Source organism: Muscardinus avellanarius, assembly GCF_963383645.1.
Source record: "Muscardinus avellanarius genome assembly, chromosome: 20".
Classification (NCBI taxonomy): domain Eukaryota; kingdom Metazoa; phylum Chordata; class Mammalia; order Rodentia; family Gliridae; genus Muscardinus; species Muscardinus avellanarius.
The window spans coordinates 27,944,091-27,964,242 of NC_137806.1; the positions used below are offsets into that span (position 1 = coordinate 27,944,091).

General features: G+C 43.8%; 2 protein-coding genes across 3 annotated transcripts in view; one reads left to right on the forward strand and one right to left on the reverse strand.

Annotated features, from left to right (window-relative positions):
• The window catches only part of PITRM1 (pitrilysin metallopeptidase 1), a gene marked incomplete at both ends in the record, with an annotated part of 32,037 nt that extends 21,737 nt beyond the window's left edge, over positions 1-10,300 (forward strand). The window contains 12 exons of one of the 2 annotated variants that reach the window (XM_080716908.1): positions 251-383; positions 1,595-1,715; positions 1,828-1,904; positions 2,141-2,306; positions 2,618-2,718; positions 4,488-4,608; positions 5,577-5,648; positions 6,782-6,894; positions 7,713-7,838; positions 9,020-9,165; positions 9,983-10,085; positions 10,207-10,300. In XM_080716908.1, coding sequence (XP_080573034.1) covers positions 251-383; positions 1,595-1,715; positions 1,828-1,904; positions 2,141-2,306; positions 2,618-2,718; positions 4,488-4,608; positions 5,577-5,648; positions 6,782-6,894; positions 7,713-7,838; positions 9,020-9,165; positions 9,983-10,085; positions 10,207-10,300 — 1,373 coding nt within the window. The remainder of the gene's footprint in view (positions 1-250; positions 384-1,594; positions 1,716-1,827; positions 1,905-2,140; positions 2,307-2,617; positions 2,719-4,487; positions 4,609-5,576; positions 5,649-6,781; positions 6,895-7,712; positions 7,839-9,019; positions 9,166-9,982; positions 10,086-10,206) is intronic. The other variant, XM_080716909.1, reaches the window with a different exon arrangement.
• Positions 10,301-12,423: 2,123 nt separating this feature from the next.
• PFKP (phosphofructokinase, platelet) overlaps positions 12,424-20,152 on the reverse strand; it is a gene marked incomplete at its 3' end in the record, with an annotated part of 69,462 nt that continues 61,733 nt past the window's right edge. The window contains exons 18-22 of the mRNA XM_080717162.1: positions 18,722-18,783; positions 18,071-18,182; positions 16,870-16,969; positions 13,428-13,527; positions 12,424-12,577 (exon numbers count right to left, since the gene is read on the reverse strand). Coding sequence (XP_080573288.1) covers positions 12,424-12,577; positions 13,428-13,527; positions 16,870-16,969; positions 18,071-18,182; positions 18,722-18,783 — 528 coding nt within the window. The remainder of the gene's footprint in view (positions 12,578-13,427; positions 13,528-16,869; positions 16,970-18,070; positions 18,183-18,721; positions 18,784-20,152) is intronic.

Below are 20,152 nucleotides of genomic sequence, written 5' to 3' on the forward strand. Positions count from 1 at the left end.
AGAACCAGAAGAACATGACTGTTCTCAGCGTTCAAGAAGCACAGATTACTTTAGTATTGAAGATCATTTCTGTTGTCTATCATGATGAAAGTACAATATGGAAATTCATATACACTGGAGCCAGTGAGTAGTAATTCTTTGTTAATCTAAGTTTTAAACCTCTCTCTTTGAAAAACAGTAGCATTTCTTAAATACTAAAAATGTTGAATTTTATTTTACTTCTTAAAAAAGGTCCCTTTTGTTTTTCTAGCTGGAGAAATCCCGGTGCAGTACTGTGCCCAGCCCACCAACGGCATGGTGTATTTCCGAGCTTTTTCTAGTTTAAACACTCTTCCAGAGGAGCTGAAGCCCTACGTACCTCTCTTCTGCAACGTTCTTACCAAGTGAGAGTCTCAGATGTCTATGCAGTTAAACTAATCTTTATGTGTTTTATTAATATGCATGTGCTGTGCATATAAAATGGTGTTAGTAGCGATCAGCTTTAGGCAAATAATTTTTCAAAACTTAGAGAATTGTCATGGTATTTAAGGAAAATGTACAGTATATTTTTCAATTTTCTCGTGGAAATTATCTTTTCTTACTATAACATATTCCATTAAAATGTTTGAGTCTAGAGAAATAGGTATTATAGATGGATATATTCCAGTAATATTAATCTGTTAAGATCTTGAAAAGGAATCATTGTTTAATCAGGAAATGTGAGCAATTCAGTGGACGATGTAGGCCTAGGGTCGTCTTGAGAGAACACGGTGCGTGCCCTCCCGCAGTTTGCTTTCTCAGTGAGCTGATTTCGCAGTTGGTTTTCTGCCTGCTCCGTGCCGGGGGCGGCGGGATAATCAGCAGACGGAATTGTAGACGAGAGAACTCTGACGGAGCCCAAGTCGCGGCAGCATCTGAGCGGGGCCTGCTTCCCAGGCTGATGTGCCGGTGGCGGGGGTCCAGATGCTTGCACGTTACAGGCACCGCTTGGCTGTGAGGATGGACTGAGTAGGAGCCGTCCATCTCTGGGAGTTCCCTGCCCCCTCCTTTTAAGTAGCTCTCAGCATCGTCCTTTTATAGCAGTACTAGTGAATACCTCGGAATCTACCCATGGCTCAAACTGTTTCTTGAGTTGAGAGCATTGGTGAGCATGTTTTTTCCAAATGCATGTGCTGAGAGCCCCTCTGCTTTCTTTCAAAACTTCAAAAGATTTATCTTTCACATTTCCTCTTCCAAAACCACCAGATACTTGAGCAAATGAAGCCTGTCTCAGTATGTTTTAGAAGAAGTCCTAAACATTTGTAGTTAGAGGGCTGGAGGAACCCATAACACTTTTACTTTCGTGTTAGAGACTGGCTGCTTGAGTGACAGTGGCTGGGACCCTGGACATGAGGTCCTCAAAGAATAGAACCTGGCCTTGCGTGTAGGGAGGGGGCGAATTCACAATCTGCAGAACGTTAATGTCAGTGCATTTGGTCCTGACGTTTGAAATACGAGAGGTTTGCAAAGCTGTGGTTATGAATTAGTAGAAGTAACTGGTAATTCAAGACGTGTGATTTTGAGAATGGAGTAAGATGGCCTTGGGGATTCAAGATATGCCTCTTTGCTGTTTCAGGATGGGCTGCGGCATTCTTGATTATAGAGAACAAGCCCAGCAGATAGAACTGAAGACGGGGGGCATGACCGTCTCCCCCTATGTGCTCCCTGACGAAGCCCATCTGGACACCTATGAGCAGGTAGCTCTTTAGTTCTATATCGAAGGTGTAGTCAGATATTTCCTACAGTGTCTGTTTTTTTTTCTTTTAATTACACTATAATTCTTATATTTTTTTTCCTTTTATGCTATAGGGTGTGCTGTTTTCATCTCTCTGCCTGGATCGAAACCTACCAGACATGATGCATCTGTGGAGTGAAATATTTAACAAGTAACTTTATTTGCAAAAAAAAAAAAATACTTGAGATATATCAAAGATGTGGCTCTGAAGTGTCCTTAAAAGTGGAAGATTTTACTCATCGACTGTTTGACTTGTAATTCCTATGAACTTGTGAAATGTCTCAGGATGTTGTAGTCTGAACACTAAGACATAATAAAATTTTTATATCGGATGGGGGACACATGGGTGATTATCCAGAAATGTATTACGTTTTTCTTTTTCCATAGCCCATGCTTTGAAGAAGAAGAACACTTCAAAGTGCTAGTTAAGATGACAGCCCAGGAGCTGTCAAATGGGATCCCAGACTCTGGGCATCTCTACGCATCCCTCCGAGCCAGCAGGACCCTCACGCCCGCAGGGGACCTACAGGAGACCTTCGGTGGGATGGACCAGGTGGGAATCGGAAGGGGCGCTTGCTTGTTACTCGGGCAGAGCTACGTCTTTCAGGATCGTTCATGCTCTCTGCTAAAATAAAGTTGCTTACATCAGAAACGCTAACTTTTCTAACCGACAAAATTTCCTGGGAAAAGCTTGCTTCACTGACTTTATTATGCCCCCTTTTCCCAAGCTGGCAATTACCAGACACAAGCACAAAATCAGGACACGTTCTCTGCAGGATGCGACTGTCAAGGATATATTACCGTTTCAGACGGAGGGCGTCTGCCTGTGGTCTCGGTCTCTGATATTTAATTCCTTTGCTGCAGGTGAGGCTGATGAAGCGAATTGCAGAAATGACAGACATCAAGCCAATCCTGAGAAAGTTCCCGAGGATCAAGAAACATCTGCTGAACTGCGATAATATGAGGTGTGCTCCTGATTTGTTTCTAAACAAAGATCGTATTTATTCCATCTCATTAAGGATAGTTTTTAGGTGTTTTTTTACTTGGAGTTATATAAATTTATTTTCAAGGCAGAATGCTTTGATGTAGGTGTGAGTTATAGAATTAACTCTAAACACCTCAGTAAACTTAAGAAATAATTTTCTGTGGAAATGAATCATATTTTAAGTTTAGTAAAAGTTGTTGGGAGTGGAGAAGGCAAGCTTATTTAATTCTAGAACTGCAAAGTAGATTTAATGCAAAATTTTGAAGTCACATTGCTTCCAAAAGCAAAACCAAGGCATCATAAGACCCAATAAAAATTAGCCTGCTCAAGGCCGGAGTAAAAGTGGTTTCTTATAAAAATGAAATTAAATAATGAAGTCGTACCATAAAGTTGGCCTTAGACCTTCAGGTTTGAGCATAAATAAAATTTTAAAATTATTAAGTTGATTTTGCAACATCTCATCGGTGAAGTGATATTTACTATTTTACTACTTTTGTATCTAATATGAAAAAAAAAATTTTAAATGGGTCTGGGGATGGAACCCAGGAGCATTCTACCTCTGAGCTATACCCCTGTTTTTTATTCTTTACTTTGAAACCGGGTCTCACTGAGTTACAGAGGGCCTTACTAAGTATCTGAGGCTGTCTGCAAACCACGATCCTCCGGTATCAGCCTCCCAAATGCTGGGATTACAAGTGTGCGCCACCACACCCGGCTTATGAAAATCTTTAGGTTACTTATTTTAAATAAGGATCCTTTCCTCAGTTGGTTCCTGAGAAGCACAGTGAGGTTCTACAGGATGGTCTGCGGGTGGTAGGAAGGGGCACCTGGTGGGCAGGCTCTAACCTTGGGGCCTGGCGGGCCTGGTCACTAGCTCCTGGCCCTGGACCCAGGCTGATGCCCCCAGCCATTCGGGCAGCCTAACCACCTGCCTCTTCTGCTTCCTTCTCCATAAAATCCAACTTTTCCGATTTAGCGTAAGGGATAAAAGAAGCCATATAAACAATGCTTTCGTGCCTAGAAATAATCTGGATTTCAGTCTTTCGAATTTGAAAGAGTTCTATAAAAGTACATTGAAGAGAATAGTAATTTTTTGGTACCTTATAATTTTCTACTTAGCAACCAGTTCACATTTTCAAACTGATCTCTTCTCGATGGTTAATATATTCAGATTTTCAGCCTTTTGATGATGTAAGTTTGAAGGCTTTGTGTGTGTGTGTGTGTGAGATAAATGGGGATTGAACCCTGGGGTATTCTACCTCTGAGATACCCTATACCCTAGCTCTATATTATTTTTTATTTTGAAACAGGGTCTCACTAGGTGGCAGAGGGCCTCACTAAGTTTCTTAGGCTGGCAGCAAACCTGTGATCCTCTTGTCTCCGCCTCCCAGCGACTGGGATTCTAGGCGTGCGTCGCCATGCCTGGCTTACTGTCAGATGTGACTCTTCTCATTACTCCGTGCACAAGAAAACAGAATTTAGAGTTAGAAACACTTTACATCCTAAAGGCTGTTTATTAGCTGTAACACATTGCATATGTGGAAGTTTGGGTAGTTTAAAAGCACAGTAAAAAGACAGCTGTGTTATTTCTACATGTGGATATCATTTTACACGTTTTTGAATATTTTATACAAACAGTATTATTCTCTCACTGTTTTTGTGTAATTTACAGAAAATGCAGTGATTCAGGAAGACTGCCTTTTATTTTTTATAACCTCGGTTTTATCTACACATACTTCTTTTAAGCAGATGTTCAGTGAACGCTACACCTCAGCAGATGTCTCAGGTAGAAAAAGAGGTAGAGAACTTCATCAGGAGCCTTGGTCGAAGCAGGAAGGAACGGAAGCCCGTCCGCCCGCACGTGGTCGAGGTAACAGGCTGGGGACCGGGCTGCTGGCAGGGAGCCCACGGCCGGCACTACGAGTGCTAACTCATGTCACTCTCGGAACTGGTCCAGGGTGCAGGCGTTGCCATCCCCTTTATTTACATGAAGGAACTGGGGGGGATTAAGTAACTTTCCTAGCACCAACCCAGTGAAGAATGAACCCTTGCCACTTGGCCTCATTATCCTGGGCTTACTTCTTGATTCTTGCAGGGAATAGTACCCCAGTAAGGAAAAGTAGATTTTAATCTGGAATACAGTAGTATAAAAACAGCCAAAATCAGTGATCCGATAGCCTATTTCCCAGTTTTTTTTGTTTTTTTGTTTTTGTATATTTGTTTGTTTCCGGAAGACACATCGTGGTTAAAGTCCTTTTCGCTCTCACCCATTAGTTCTTGGGTTTTCCTCTAGGACAGTATCCGCCTAATTGGTAATTAATTTGATCAACTTGCAGAGCTGGTTTTATCTTATTCACCAGTATCAGTAGAGAAGCCTTCCTTCCGTGCCTTCCGTGCGTGGATAATGAGATTTGGGAGAATCAATTCCAAGGCCGCCTCTGTTGCTCTTCGCACAGCCTTCCCTCTGAGTGCGGACCGGTCTGCGGACCAGCTTCCTCCTCACCTGCGATAGAGGCCACAGAGGTGGAGGTGGAGGCGGCCTCCTGCCCCCTTGGCCTCTTCTGTTTAGAGCACATTCGTCTTGCTTTGGGTGCAGTGTTATGACTAGAAAATGCATTATAAAGAAAAGAAGGCTTAAAGTATTTCTTAGGACCATTTTCATTGGCTGTCTAAAAAAATCTCTAAAGGCACGTCACTTCTTAGAACATTAAAACATTAAACACATCTCGCCTCATACTTGTTGCCAGCTCTGTGCATTTTAAAATTTTCATACCTTCTTATGTATTGCAAGTGAATTTCCAATTTTTCTCATTTCTCTGGGAATCCTTTTAATTTCAGAAACCTGCGCATAACAGCTCTGCTGGAAGCCCCCAGGTGAACGGCTCCCAGATCATCAGAAAGCTGGTCACGGTAAGCGACCTCAGTGCACCCGGCCTCGCGGTGACCTGTCCTGGTCCCTTCTCTGTTGTCTCACTGGCTGTGAAACGTCCTCTGTTGGAATTCTTCCTGGGCCGGGCCGCAGCCTTAGATCTGAGAGCCAGCCCTTCCTTATCACCACTACCCTGAGCCCCTGCTCTGAGACTCTGCCGCTGCGCGCCCTCTTCTGGGTAGGTGTGGTCTGCCTTGTGATGGGAGCCTGCCATTCGCTCTAGAGCTCAGTGACCTTGCGGTTCGCTTAGTGACTTTGCTGCTTAGTGACCTTGTGGTTCCCTTAGTGACCTTGCTGCTCGCGCCATGCTCAGTGATCTCGCAGTTCACCTTCATCTCCGTGTAGCTCCCAACATTTACATCACGCCAGTCCAGCTTGAGCTCGGCAGTGCTGAGTCCTTCGCTGCCCACTCAGCTTTCTTGGGGAAACCACTGCCACAGGAATATGTGGGAGGAGCTAGCTAGCTGGACCTTTTATTTTTTTTTATTTTTTTTTGCGGTACTGGGGATGGAACCCAGGGATATTCTACCTCCGAGTTACATTCCCAGCCCTATTTTTTATTTTTTAGTTTTTATTTTGAAACAGGGGCTCACTAAGTTGTTACGGATGGCTGTGAACCTGTCTTAGCTTCCCAAATACGGAGATTACAAGCATGCACTACTATGCCTAGCTATTTTTTTTTGTTTGTTTGTTTTATTTTTTGTTTTTTTAAACAGGGTCTTACAGAGTTGCAGAGGGTCTAAGTTGCCGGGGGTGGCTGTGAATCTGCAGTTCTCCCGTCTCAGCCCCAAGTATTGGGATTACAGGCCTCTTTGGGGCATCGCAGAAGATGGTGGTCTCACGTGCTACCAGAGAATCAACTGCGATAGGAATGGTGTGGGACTAGCTGTTCCTAATTTAAAAATAATGGCATTTTCAAGCCACCATGTCAAGTCTGAAATACTTGTTTTAAAGTGGGCAGCTGGGTGGGAGGATGTAATTACAGCCCCTTGCTCGTACGTAGGAGTGGCTGCAGTGGCTCCCAGGGAACCATACACTCGTGTCTCTGGGCCATTGTGACTTGCGCCAAATGAGCCTCACACAGCCCGAGGTGACCCACACACTTGTCCCTTAGGACCCCACCTTCAAGCCCTGCCAGATGAAGACGCACTTCCTGCTACCATTCCCAGTGAATTATGTGGGCGAGTGCATCAGGACCGTGCCTTACTCGGACCCGGATCATGCCAGGTGGGGCAGCCGTGGGGCGAGGCCCTCTGTCTGCGCCTCAGTGATAAAGCTTGTTAAGCATGTTAGAAAGTGGAAAGGAATGTTTGATGTCACAGAAAATGTGTGTACTTTGTACATTGCACTATGTGCCACGTGGTGCCAATCTGCCACACATAGAGGTCATGTTACATGGTCCCAGGCTAGACCTGGTCAGCAGGAGATAGTATGGAGAAAACTCATAAATGTGCATCTTGAGTAGCCTGTAAATAACAGGTCCTTTCTAAACATAATGCCCAATGTTGGGACAGGTTATTTTTGTTAACAGTTTGTCACCTCAGCAGCCAGTAAATAACATCAATAGCTATGAGCCTAAACAAACTTCTTTTGAAAATGTCCAGCATCAGGCATGGTGGTGCAGTCCTGTAATCCCAGCCGATACTCGGGAGGCTGATGCAGGAGGACCACAGGTTCACGGCCAGAATCCAAATCGGAATGTAAAATGGTCGTGTTCACAAATCACCTCCTCCTGTGTAATGTTCTTTAGTATACTTTAGGTCAGGTCTAGATTACTAATGATACCTAATACAATTTAGATGCCACGCAAATAGTTTCTGCGTTGTTCAGAGGATAACAACAAGAAAAAATGAGGGTGAGGTACATGTTCAGTAGAGGTGCATCTTTAATATTTGTGGTTGAGCCTGTAGATGTGGGGGTCAGGTATATATTTACCATGTTTATATTTTTATTTTTAATTATATTTTCAGCATCTCTTCAGATTAGTTTGTGTGTAATACTTCTGTTCACCATATTACTTTTAACTTTTTAATCCTTAATTTCAGCCTAAAGATCCTTGCACGTTTGATGACCGCTAAATTCTTGCATACGGAAATTAGAGAAAAAGGGGGTGCTTATGGGGGAGGTGCCAAGCTCAGCCACAACGGGATTTTCACTCTGTATTCCTACAGGTGAGTTGTCTTTTTGCAGTTTCACCTGTGTGAATATTATACCTCATTCATGTGTATTAATTGGTTCTTTTAATTATCCAAGCATCACTGTTACTATCTTGCATGTTGAAGTAGAAAAAGCAAAGTTTTTTCTGTGTATTTCACTTCTTGAGCACCTAACCGCATCCAGCAATGTCCTTTCTGTTGTAAGGATCAGGGATAACAGTAGTACTGCTTTGCCTTAAGTAAGTCCTACTTTGCTGACATTAGAACACAATCTGAAAGCCTTCTGAGCTCACTCCTGTTGCAGAGGCCTAATGGGTCTTGTTCTCTTAGGCATTCACAGACCTAATAGGACTATTGCCCTTTTGCTTAGAGTAATGCTAATTTTCTAGGCCCTACCTGAAGACGTGCGCCCAGCTCCCTCGAGTGAGCTGTGTGTCAGTCTGGTGCAGTGCCCCTCGTCCCAGCTGCCGCATGCCCCGCCACACCCCCGGCAGCATCTGTCCCTAAAGCCCCCAAAGTGAGGGCAGCGTAGGCCACAGCCGCCTCTCCACATTCTCTAAGACATCTTCACTACATGTCAGTGTGAAAAGGGGGCTGGGAGCACCTTGTTTAAACAGATCCAGGAAGTAGTTAAGAAATTGGCCCCGCCTCTGGGTGGACTCCGGAGTAAGTCCTGTGGAAGTGAGGGTGTTTGTTAAACCTTTCACTTTTCCACGAGTAACTCCATTGTACTCCTCCCCTCATTCGTGTGATTTTTCTCTCCTGATGAAATGTGTTGCTAAATAGCATCAGCCAGGCGTAGTGTCAGATGCCTATAATTCCAGTACTTGGGAAGCTGAGACAGGAGGATCGCAGGTCCAAGGACAGACTCGGCAAGTAGTGAGCTTCTAGTGAGACTGTTTCAAAATAAAATTTAAACAAATAGGTTTGAGAGGGATATACCTCGGAGGTAGAATGTTCCTGGGTCCAATCTTCAGTACTATTAAGTGTCGCTAAGTTTAGGGACAATTATCCAGATGTTGCTGAGGTCAGATTTAAGTTTCTGCAGAGACGTTGCTTCTCTCGGCGAAATGCTTGGAGTATGGAGTATTGAAGCCATTGACAGAGACTGTTGAACTGTTCGGTCAACATGTGATTGTCATGTCATCTTTTTTTTCCAATGGTAAAATTTCAGTATTTAACTCTGGATTTCTCAGGGATCCAAATTCAATAGAAACACTCCGGTCTTTCGGGAAGGCTGTCGACTGGGCCAAATCTGGGAAGTTCACACAGCAGGACATCGATGAAGCCAAACTTTCGGTTTTCTCCGCTGTGGATGCTCCTGTCGCGCCTTCAGACAAAGGTATTTTGAGTAGTTGACAAGTGGTGCTACCAGAGCAAATTGAGTTGAGTTCCTCTGAACGTGGGTAGGACACAAGCAGGCACTTTGTCGTCTGCTTTCCCCCATCTCTGTCCTCCTCTTTTGAAAGCAACTGAGACGTTGACCTTGAAGTGATATCTCTTGACATCCAGTCAAAATCTTGATGTCATTTCAAATGAGTCAAATCATATCTCAGAGCTATAATAATCTAAGACTCAACAAGGCCAACTAGCTGACTCACAGTAATTCATCTTGCTAGTTAGGATTGAAGAACTGTGTGTGTGTGTGTGTGTGTGTGGTGCCGTGAATTGAAGCCAGAGGCATTCTCCATCCAAGTTACACACCCAGCCCTATAGTATTTTTTAGAAACAGAGCCATGCTGAATTGCTGAAAGCCTAAGTTTCTGAGACTGGCTTCAAACCTGCAATCCTCTTGTCTCAGCATCACAAGTACAGGAATTACAGGCATGCACCACCAAGGCCCACTTAACCTTTTGTATGGCATGAGAATGGCCACATCCTGTGCAAGGCCATCTTTGTTCACAATAGTATTAGCCCCATGTGACCCTCACTGACTTCATCTGTCTCCTCGAAATGGGAGTCTATTGTGGGGGGTCAGTGCAGGTCTGTGGAAAGCCGAGATCAGAGTTTCATCTTTCTAGGCCATGCAAACTTGGGTAGAAGCGTGAACATAACGTGTACATCAGCATATGCACAAAGCAGCATCAGTGTCCACCAGGTTGTGAGCACAGAGCCCCATGCGGGAGCTTCTCCATCAGTACCTGCGGTTTGACTTTTAGGAATGGACCACTTCCTGTACGGCCTCTCGGATGAGATGAAGCAGGCTTACCGGGAGCAGCTATTTGCCGTCAGTCACGACAAGCTTACTGCCGCGAGCAACAAGTGAGTGGGGGCCACGTGGCCATAGTTTTCAGGGAGGGAAACGAAATTCAAAAGTGTGAAGACTGTTGACCCATAAAAGTGCACAACTTAGAAGCCAGTCCTAAGGTGTCCTCCTCTGCAGGTACCTCGGCGTTGGGAAGAGCACACACGGACTGGCGATCCTTGGACCAGAGAATGCAAAAATTGCCAAGGACCCATCGTGGATAATAAGATAGCTGGTCGCAACATTCCCGACTGTACTCAGGATCTTAAGCCTGTGCCTGTCTAGCCTCTGAGCTGTCTTAACTTGAAGGATCAGAAATGTTACTCCTCCTTATTCCAAAAATCATGACATTCTTAAAACTGGGCCAAAAATATTGGCTGGCAAGTTGGACAGAACCTCTTCTGTATTACAAAGGAATATATGGTGGCCATGAAGAAATGAAACAACCATGCATTAAATGCCAGGCACAAATTGGAATTTCAAGAATTATTAGTCCTAGAATATTTATTTTAAAAATTAAAAGCCACTTTAACCTACTTGCGCTTTTGTCATTGTTTTAAATGCTTTGCTCTAAAGTAGTGTATGTTAGAAACTATTATAATTAGTGAGATGAGTGTTCCAGCACTGCCTACATTAAGATGTGCAACCACAGCTGGACCTGCAAAAATGTCTGCCCCATGGACGTGAGTTGAGGCAGCCCAAGGGGGATCCGGCTCCAGAACCGGGTAGGTGTGCTTCTCCCACTTTTTCCTGAGACAGAAAACACGGCACAATACCAGCTTTTCCTTTATCATTTTACCCTCAGCTTTCCCAAGCAAATTTCTTTTTGTCCTCTGCAGTGTTTTTACATTTTAGCTCTCTCTTCCCTGGTGTCTAGGTGTTGGCTTTCACAGACTAGATCTGAGAGCGCCGGTTGGTGAAGAGATACAGAATAGCAAAGACCCAACAGTTCAGCGCTGTTGGCACTGGGACGTCATCCCTGTGTAACTGACAGCTGCGCCTCATTCTGCGGAGAGTTCTAACCCAGGCCCCACCAAGACCCTGTGTTTGATGCTGAGTTATCAGGTTTTTAACTGTCTTGGTTTTAATGTGCAGCTAGGATTTAAATCAAGGCAATATGTTAGCTTATGGTTAAGGTGTGTGTTCATAACACATACCTTTTCATTTTTTAATACTGTATACTTTGTGGTACTGGCAATTGAGCCCAGGGACAGTCTACCTCTAAGCTATACACCCCAGCCATTATTCTTTTATAAACAGGGTCTCATTAAGTTGCCGAGATGGGTTGTGAACCTGTAATCCTATCTTGGCCTCCCAGTACTGGGATGGTAAATGTTCACCATGATGCCTGGCGGCTTATTTTCATTTAAAAGGAGACCACGAGCCTGCCGTAACGCCCACCACAGGATCGAGTCATCACTGTCAACCCTTATCTGATGTTCAGGTGCCAACCCCACACTGTTCTCCACAGGAACTCCGGCACGGGCTAAAGGTAGGTTTTATGTTTATGGAATCTAATAGTGCTACGTAAAGTATTAGTCTTTTCCTCCTAAGACTATAAGCTTGTGCAGTTCCATAATTGCCTATAAACCTATACTTCTAATCCCTGCCCCTAGAACTGCTGAGATCCCATTGTGGACACCCACAAATCATGAAGTTTTAAATTCCCCCTTAAGCTCTCCGGTCACTTGTAATCCCCGCGCTGGGGAGGCAGAGACAGGATCGCACAGGTTCGAAGCCAGCCTTGCTGGCTTCAGAGACCGTTTCCAAATAAAAATATAAAAATAGATCGGAGTGTAGCCTGGAGATAGGTTACCAGGAATCCCAGTACCAAAAAAAAAAAAAACAAAAACTCCGGGCATGGTGGTGGCACACTCTGGTAATCCGAGTACTAGGGAGGCTGAGACAGGAAGATCACAATTTTCATAGTGAGCCTCAAGACCGTAGGCCCTCAGCATCTTAGTGAGATCACTTCCAAATAGCAAAATAGGGCGAAGGAGGGGTAGCTCAGAGGGTAGAATGAAACTGGGTTTAATCCCCAATACCAAGAAAAAAATACTGTTCTGTTTCAGCCAAATGTTTTAATTCCACTAGATAAACACGTTTCAAAGCAGGCGACAATACAAGGCGAGAGGCGGCTAACGCAGGGATGCCGTGAGGGCGGGCTCCCATCTTAACATATGACTGGGGTAAGGAGGATACGGGGCCCGAGCTTTCCGGTTAGGTATCACTGCCAACACCACTTGGTCGACAAGACTTGCATAAAGTGCTGATAAATAACTTAAACGTTACAAAAAAAGGATGGTCCCCGGTAAGTCCCAGGCCTCCCTTGACGTGCGCGCCATCCCGCGGCGCTCAGATGGCGGCAGGTTCCCCTTGGGTCCCACGGGGCTGCTGCACGGGCTCCAGCTGGCCCGATTCGGACACGTCGTAGCTCGCCTTGTACTTGGCCAGGATCTTCATGATGGGCCGCAGTTTCAACCACCACTGCTCTTTGGGAATTCTGTGCCTGAGGAAAGAGAGGTCAGCACCTTAAAACTGTTTATCTGCAACAAGACGACAACTTCTGATCTCCCCAGGCTGTAACAGTCTTGCCAAGCTGGACGTGGTGGCACGCGCCTATGACCCCAGTGTCTGGGAGGATGAGGATGGGGGTTTTGAAGCCAGCCTCAGCAACTTTTTTTTTTTTTTGGTACTAGAGATGGAACCCAGAGGCTTTCTACCTCCGAGCTATACCCACAGCCCTATATTTTTTGTTTTGGTGATACTGGGTTTGGAACCCAGAGACTTACTACCTCCGGGTATAATCCCAGACCTATTTTATATATATTTTTTAATTTGGAAACGGTCTCACTAAGTTGCTGAGAGCCTCACTAAGTCTAAGTAGCTTGAGGCCAGGTTTGAATCTGTGTGGTCCTCCTGTCTCAGCCTCCCAAGCACAGGGATTACAAGCGTGCACCACCACACCCAGCTTTATTCTTTATTTTTGAAAGAGTCTCACTAAGTTGCAGAGGCCTCACTAAATAGCTGAGGCTGTCTGCGAACTGCGATCCTCCAGTCTCAGCCTCCCAAATTCTGGGATTACAAGTGTGCGCCACCACACCCAGCTCAGCCTCAGCAACTTAACATCCAGTTTCCAAATGAAATAAGGCTAGGGATGTAGCTTGTAGGTAAAACACCCCTGGGTCCACCGAAGATAAGGCTTGATGGAATCACTTTTAAACTCTGGCTAATGAAGCGTATTATGTTTGTATTTCTAAAAATTCTTAAAGGTAGCAGCATCCCTGCCCTCCTGACTCCTAGGGTTTGTTCCTTTGAATAGCAATGAGATTCAGACCTACAACATTTCCTTGACTTACTCAAAGTCTGTTTCCTTCTTCAGCTCTGCCACCGGTTGGAAAAGGACAGTTCTTTTACTTATTCCCAGCACACAAATGGAATCGTCAGTAACAAATTTTCCTACAAAAGTTAAAAAAAAATAACTACAAATTCATCACGAGGGAAGAAAAACTTGCTAACTTCAGAGAACAAAATCACTTAAGTGAGGTAAGAGTTCAAATTCCTCAGAACCACCTTGAGGTAGAAGCCAGGGGATTCCCAGTTTTGACCAGCAGGCTTGGGAATCCTGTAGGGGGTGGGTGGCTTACATTTGCCAGTCAGAGCTGGACCACTGGAGGGACAACCATGGCGCTCTGTGACCAGTGTCCTAACTAGAGCCGTCTCCTCTTAAGTATCCTCCAGGCCCCTAGAAGACTGGGGAAGAGACAGGCCTAGACTGCGGTGAAGCCTCCTTATTCCACCCAGCCCAAGCTGGGCAACGCACCTGCCTCTTACCACTGTGCTGATAAGAGTGAGGTTTTCATAGAAACTTTAAACAGTGGTAGCAAATGCTTCCCTAAATACGGGTCTAGGGAAATGGACTTAAATTGCACCAAAGAGAGATTTCAGTCAAATAATAAAATAAATGCTTACAAAAACATGTAAAGAGGCTGAAAGTTAATGAGAAGCATCTATAGATAATGCCAAAGTCAGAAATTTGGAAATATTAAAGTTAGGTTAGCACTGTTTATACCCCCATTTTTATAAACTCTTTTATGACCCGGGCATTAGGAATTAGCCATTGGAATTAAGCATTGTGTACGCTTAGCCTGGACAATGCATGTGTCCTAAATATACACACGTCTATGTACGAATGATCAAGAAACCTGAAGGAAGGGTGGCAAGAATATTGATGCATTGGCCAGTATCAGGAGTCAATAGACTAGAAGTGCCATAGCCATTAAGGGTATTATGAAGAGTTTTATGCCAAAATTTTTTAAAACAATTGAAAGCTTCATAGAAAATGGAATAGTTCTATCAGCACGAAAAAACTTTTTGCTATCTAAGCTAATAAGTGAGCGTTTTGATGGTTTCATAGGAAAAGCCTGTGAAACATTAGAAAAGCAAAACTGTTACACAGGACAAGAACAAGAACAGAACAGAGGGAACTGCCAGCAAACATTCACAACCACGGAAGCAAAAATCTGCACACAATCCAGTAGTGAGTAAAAGATTTCACTTTGAAAGTTAACTTACACATGAATAGGCTAATAAGACCATCTTACGTTTATAAAATACAATACCTTAATAATTGAAAAATACTTAGGAAATAAACTACAGAAAGACTTCACTGAAGGTAGGTGTTGATTCCGTGACGGTTGAGAACGGAACCAGAACTCTATCATGGCATCTGATAAACTAGCTGTTTACAGAGAGATAAGCTGACGCTGTAAGGAACAAGCACCACAATCACAAAAATGAAAAGATTGTACAGGTGAAAAGATTACTAGGATTCGAGTGTAGAAAAGATGTGATCAAGAGAACCCGTGTATTTCTATCCACCAGCGGGGGATTATTTATAACAATGTTATTTACAGAAGATTGAGAACCTAGCAATCAAGGCAAGCCTCAGCAACCTACTAAGATCCCATTTCAAAACATAACGAGCTGAGGAAGGGAAGTGTTAACGTGGAGGTAGAATGCCCCTGGATTCAGTCTCTAATACCTAAACAAAAAGCACCTAAGAAACTATCAAAAAATGCGAGCCGGGCGTGGTGGCGCACGCTTGTAATCCCAGCATTCAGGAGGCTGAGACCGGAGGATCGCGGTTCGCAGGCAGCCTCAGCTACTTAGTGAGGCCCTCTGCAACTCAGTGAGACCCGGTTTCAAAATAAAGAATAAAAAATAGGGCAGAGGCTGTAGCTTGGAGGTAAAAATGTCCCTGGGTTTCATCCCAGACCCAGCCAAAAAAAAAAAACAAAAAAAGTACAGGGTCTTAAAAACAATGCTTTTATAACAAAAGGTTTTAAATATATATATATGATACTGTACTCATTAAAGTTCAATATTGTAAAAATATCAGTTCTTTTCCCAAATGATTTTTTGCTGAAATCCAAGTGTCCTTCCTCTCCATTCTATAACCCCCCCCCCCCCAAAAAAAATCTATTTGGGTGGCTCTTGAAATCTGGGCTGCAAAAAAGGAATAAGGATAGTCAAAATACAGAAAATAGGTCCAAATAGGACTTGCTCTATGGCATGACAGTAATTACTTATTAAAATGGAAATTTGGGTCCCCAATGAGCTACAGAACCCAGAAATTGTTTTAATGCCTTACCTATAATGGAAACTTACTAAAGCGGAATTACAAGTTTCAGTAAGGGCACCAAAATAAGATAAAACCCACATAGGAAAAAAAAAAAAATGAGAACGGACCTTAAATGTCATATTGACTTAAAAAGTAAATGTAAAAAACCATAGAGGAAAAAGGTGATGAGTTGAGGACATTAATACATGGAGAATTCCACAAAACAACTTGCAAAAAATGACTAGGGTAGGCCACAAGATCAGAGAACATCATTTGGAACCTGTGATAAGATACAAGTATAGCCAGCCAGTGGGAAAACAGGAAAAATACTTGGACAAATCAGAGAAACATTGGATGCAAATATGTTAACCTACCATTTCCCTTCAGGTTCAGCCTCAGGATTAAAACTATCTCACGTGTGCCAAATAGACACTTAAAAATCAAGGTAGCAAGTGTGGGTCAGATAGTATTAGGACCCTGCACACCTCCTGAAAACCCAGGCTTGGGGTCACAAATGCCAGGATCCGCAGACGGGATAGTTGACCTGGCGCAGTGGAGATGAAATGAATGTGTAGCGAGCAACATGGGGTGCTCCGAACCTAAAGCCTCTGGAGGCAGGGAGGCAGGCAGGGAGGAGCCCCTGCTCTAGAGCCAAGCTAAACGAAGCCACTGGCTTTGAGGAATCATCCATGTAGTCAAACTTGAAGCAGAGGGAATAGTCATCACAAAACTAAGCTTACTTCTGAAGGAGGAAGTAAAAATAATTTACTTTTGGCTTTTGAAGAAGGAAAACAGTACAAGTACTACCTACCAACAACAAAAGTGGTGTAGGATTTTTCTCTTAAGAGTTGTGCGTGAATCGACGAGCAAGTCTTAAGTAAAAGGCAATTCAAAGTGTTTTACGTTGCCAAGGAATCCTGTTTTATGGGCTTACTAAAAGAATTTTTTCTGATTAATAATTTTTTTAATGTTACCTATCACTAAAAGGAGCAAAGCATTTTCTTCTACTTTTAAATATCATTAATAGCAATACTCAGAACTATGAAGCATAGATCAGTGTTATCTTGGGCAGTTCGATGCTAGGTAGGAAAAACGCCCTACTTCGTACAAGAGTATCTGCGTCCCTGTGGGCAGCATACGTCCCAAGCCTGCTGCGGCCGCTTCCTGTGACCTCATACCTTTGCCCTGGGACTCCTTCAGTTTCGTGGTGATCCACTGCATAGCTCTGGCAGAGATTTTCGTCCCAAAGTTTCTATCAAATGGAGAAGGTGCGCCACCCTGTTGAAGTTGATACGAAGTATTAGTTCTACAACAGTTCCTGAAATACTCAGAAATGATACTTTCTGTAGCCTAACCAAATTCACATTTTTGAGATGCAGTTTTGCAAACAGGGCTTGGTTTTGCATTCTTGCACTTAGATTTTTATGGTCCATTGTAAATCTAGGTCATACTAAGATTCAAAGCTATAGATACACGTGCACACAGCACTTGGTGTATTTTCCAGCACATCCTACCCCATACGCGTTAGTGTTTCATATATGGGTATAACTTTGCTTGGACTGTTCCCTTCCTGGTTTTTCTTCTCCCCATGTTTTCTTACAGTTGACACAAGAAAAAACACATTGTGGTTGAACACTTGTCTAACAGGCTTGAGGTCCAGGGTTCAATCCCTAGCACCAAAAAAACCCATGCCCTGCAGCTTGTATTTAGCCTATTAGACAAGCTTTATAGTGTTTTTTTCCTTCATAAAATGAGGATTTTTAAGTCAACTGAACAAAACAGTCTTCAATTTGAGAATTTATTTCTAGGATTTCTTTATTGGAGTATGACTAATACAATTTCCCTTAATCTGATACAGATGTGCTTTCACAAAAATATACATGTTTTAATTTAGGGGATGAATTTGTGAACCCTTAGAGTCCACGGAATAGGCGGTAACGATGCAGAGAGCCTTGGCCTGTGCACCCGGAGACCTGGGTGCCCACTCCCAACCCAAACTCCGGTCCAGCTGTGTTATTTTCAAATCACTGATTTTGTATAAATCAAGCTACTATTGTCTGATATTCTATTTTTAATCCTCAAACTCCAATACTGAATTTGGCGAAGTTTTTAATTTAGATGTTATTTCCACTAAAGTATCACAGCATGAAAGTTGACTGATAAGAAAAAAATGAGAAAAGATCCTAAAGCTGGTGGAATTTCCTCTGCCTGGAAAATCAGATGCTGTTTTTAATCACCTTGGAGTTTACTTCTAGGTACACATTTTCTCCAAAAATGGCTAAACTACGATATTGAATCTAAAGACAGTCCTGTGCCTACAGGCTCTGTCATGCCTGCGCATCACGGGGTTTGCGAGGAGGACGGAGGAGGCCAGCCTACCTGCTGCATGTGGCCCAGCACATTCTTCCTGCAGTCGAACACACCCCTGCCTTCCTCCGAGTAGAGCTGGTAGATGAAGTCGGTGGTGTAGTTTTCACTGCAGCTCTCGTTTCTGAAACAGGTGCACAGCAGCCACGCTCACCCCCAGGCTGTGGCGAGCTGGAAGGGCCCTGCTCCATTGCTCAGAGTACACAGCCACCTGTTAGGGTACCTCCCAAACCCTCTGTCCTGATCCTGTTTTTTTTTTGTTTTTCCTATTAAACAGCTGGGAGATATATTGAGAAAGAACAGACTCGAAAGAAAACAATGGGTTTAAAAAATCTCCCTTCAGGCCAAGTGTAGTGGCACACACCTGTGATGCCAACACTTTGGAGGCTGAGACAGAAGGATCACAGGTTGAATCAAGCCAGCTTCAGCAACTTAGCAAGAACCTATTTCCAAATAAAGACTAGAGGTGGGGCTCAGAGGTAAAATGCTTCTGGGTTCAATCTCCAGCACCAAAAAACCCCTCAAACACAAGCATGTACTTCTGTTTCTTCAGTGTTCATAGAATCAAAAGCAAAGCAACAGTACTCCTTCGGTTTCTAATCCTAAACATTCTAAGAACCTAGGTTTAAAATGGAAACAAGACCAGAAATACTCTTCCGTTACCTGAGCACAAGACCCCGCTGGATGGTGGTCTTCATTTTCTCCGTCAAGTGCTCCACGTTGGACTGAAAAGGAATTTTTAATCAGTCGAACATTAGACTTACTAGACACCTGCTGTGTGCCAGGTCCTGGAAGGCTGTAAGTGTGAGAACGTGGCAGCAAGTAAGGAGGCTGATGCTCTTAGAAGATCTCTCTTGCTGGGGACTACAGTTGAGAGGCTGTAACAGGTAGTGCTAACTGCATGGACAATGATAGGTCAAGGTAATACAGGATCCAGGTCCATGTCATGGGACTGGGGCTCTGCTGTTAGGCACAGTTAGCAACGGAACCCACATCTTCTACAAGAAGTGCTTTCCAAAATTCGTTTCCCTCTTAACATTGAGATAGTAAACTGCTTTATTCTGTGCATTTTCCTAGTCCTTATAGGTTTACTTTTTACTCCCTATTTTCTTGGCAATACTTTTCTGTATTAAAGCTTTCAAAAGAAATTAGCTGCCGGGCATGGTGGCACACACGCTTGTAATCCCCGCGCTTGGGAGGCGGAGATAGGAGGATCGCACAGGTTTGAAGCCAGTCGTGCTGGCTTAAGAGACCCTGTTTCCAAATAGAAAGTATAAAAAAGTAGGTCTGGGAGTGTAGCTCGTAGGTAGAATGACTTCCAGGAACCCGAGTACCACCAAAAGGAAAAAAAAAAAAAGCTGCCTGAACTATAATCTTAACAGATGCCTAATTTTTTTGTGTGTGGGGGTCCTGGGGTTCCTGGAAACCCTTCTACCTCTGGGCTATACTCCCAGACCTATTTTATATTTTTATTTGGAAACAGGGTCTCTTAAATCAGTGAGGCTGACTTCGAATCAGCGTGATCCTCCTGTCTCCGCCTCCCAGGCGCGGAGATTACAAGTGTGCGCCACCACGCCCGGCGGTGCCTAGTATTAACCAAGAAAATCTGTACACTCGTATGTAAGTTCCATTAAAGAGAACATGCGTCTTTAAAAAAGAATATATAAAGACCATCTTATTTCAGTTGATATGAGGAAGTACCCTTTGGGGGTAATTTTTTAATGACTTATCCCAAAAATGGAGGTTTTTGCATTTAATCAAATCTCCATCTCGCCCACATCTCCTAAGCATCTAACCTCATGCCAAGAGCCATAGTACCAGTAAGGCACTGTCTTTCGATGAACGGGAAGTGTAAGCAATTCAGTATTGCCAGTAGATGCATGGCTCAGACATCCACATCATAGACACGCTGGCAACGAGGCTGTGCCAGCTGCAGACGCCCACCTCTCCTCCCTCCAGTCCAGCGGCCTGGCGAGGGAACGGGACCTGGCAGCAAGGATCTGCAAGAGCACCCTTCGCCTGAAGGGAGCTGTGGCCTGTCTGTCAGGTCAGCAGGTGTGGCTGGGATTTAAAAGCAGCCGCAGCGACACTGGA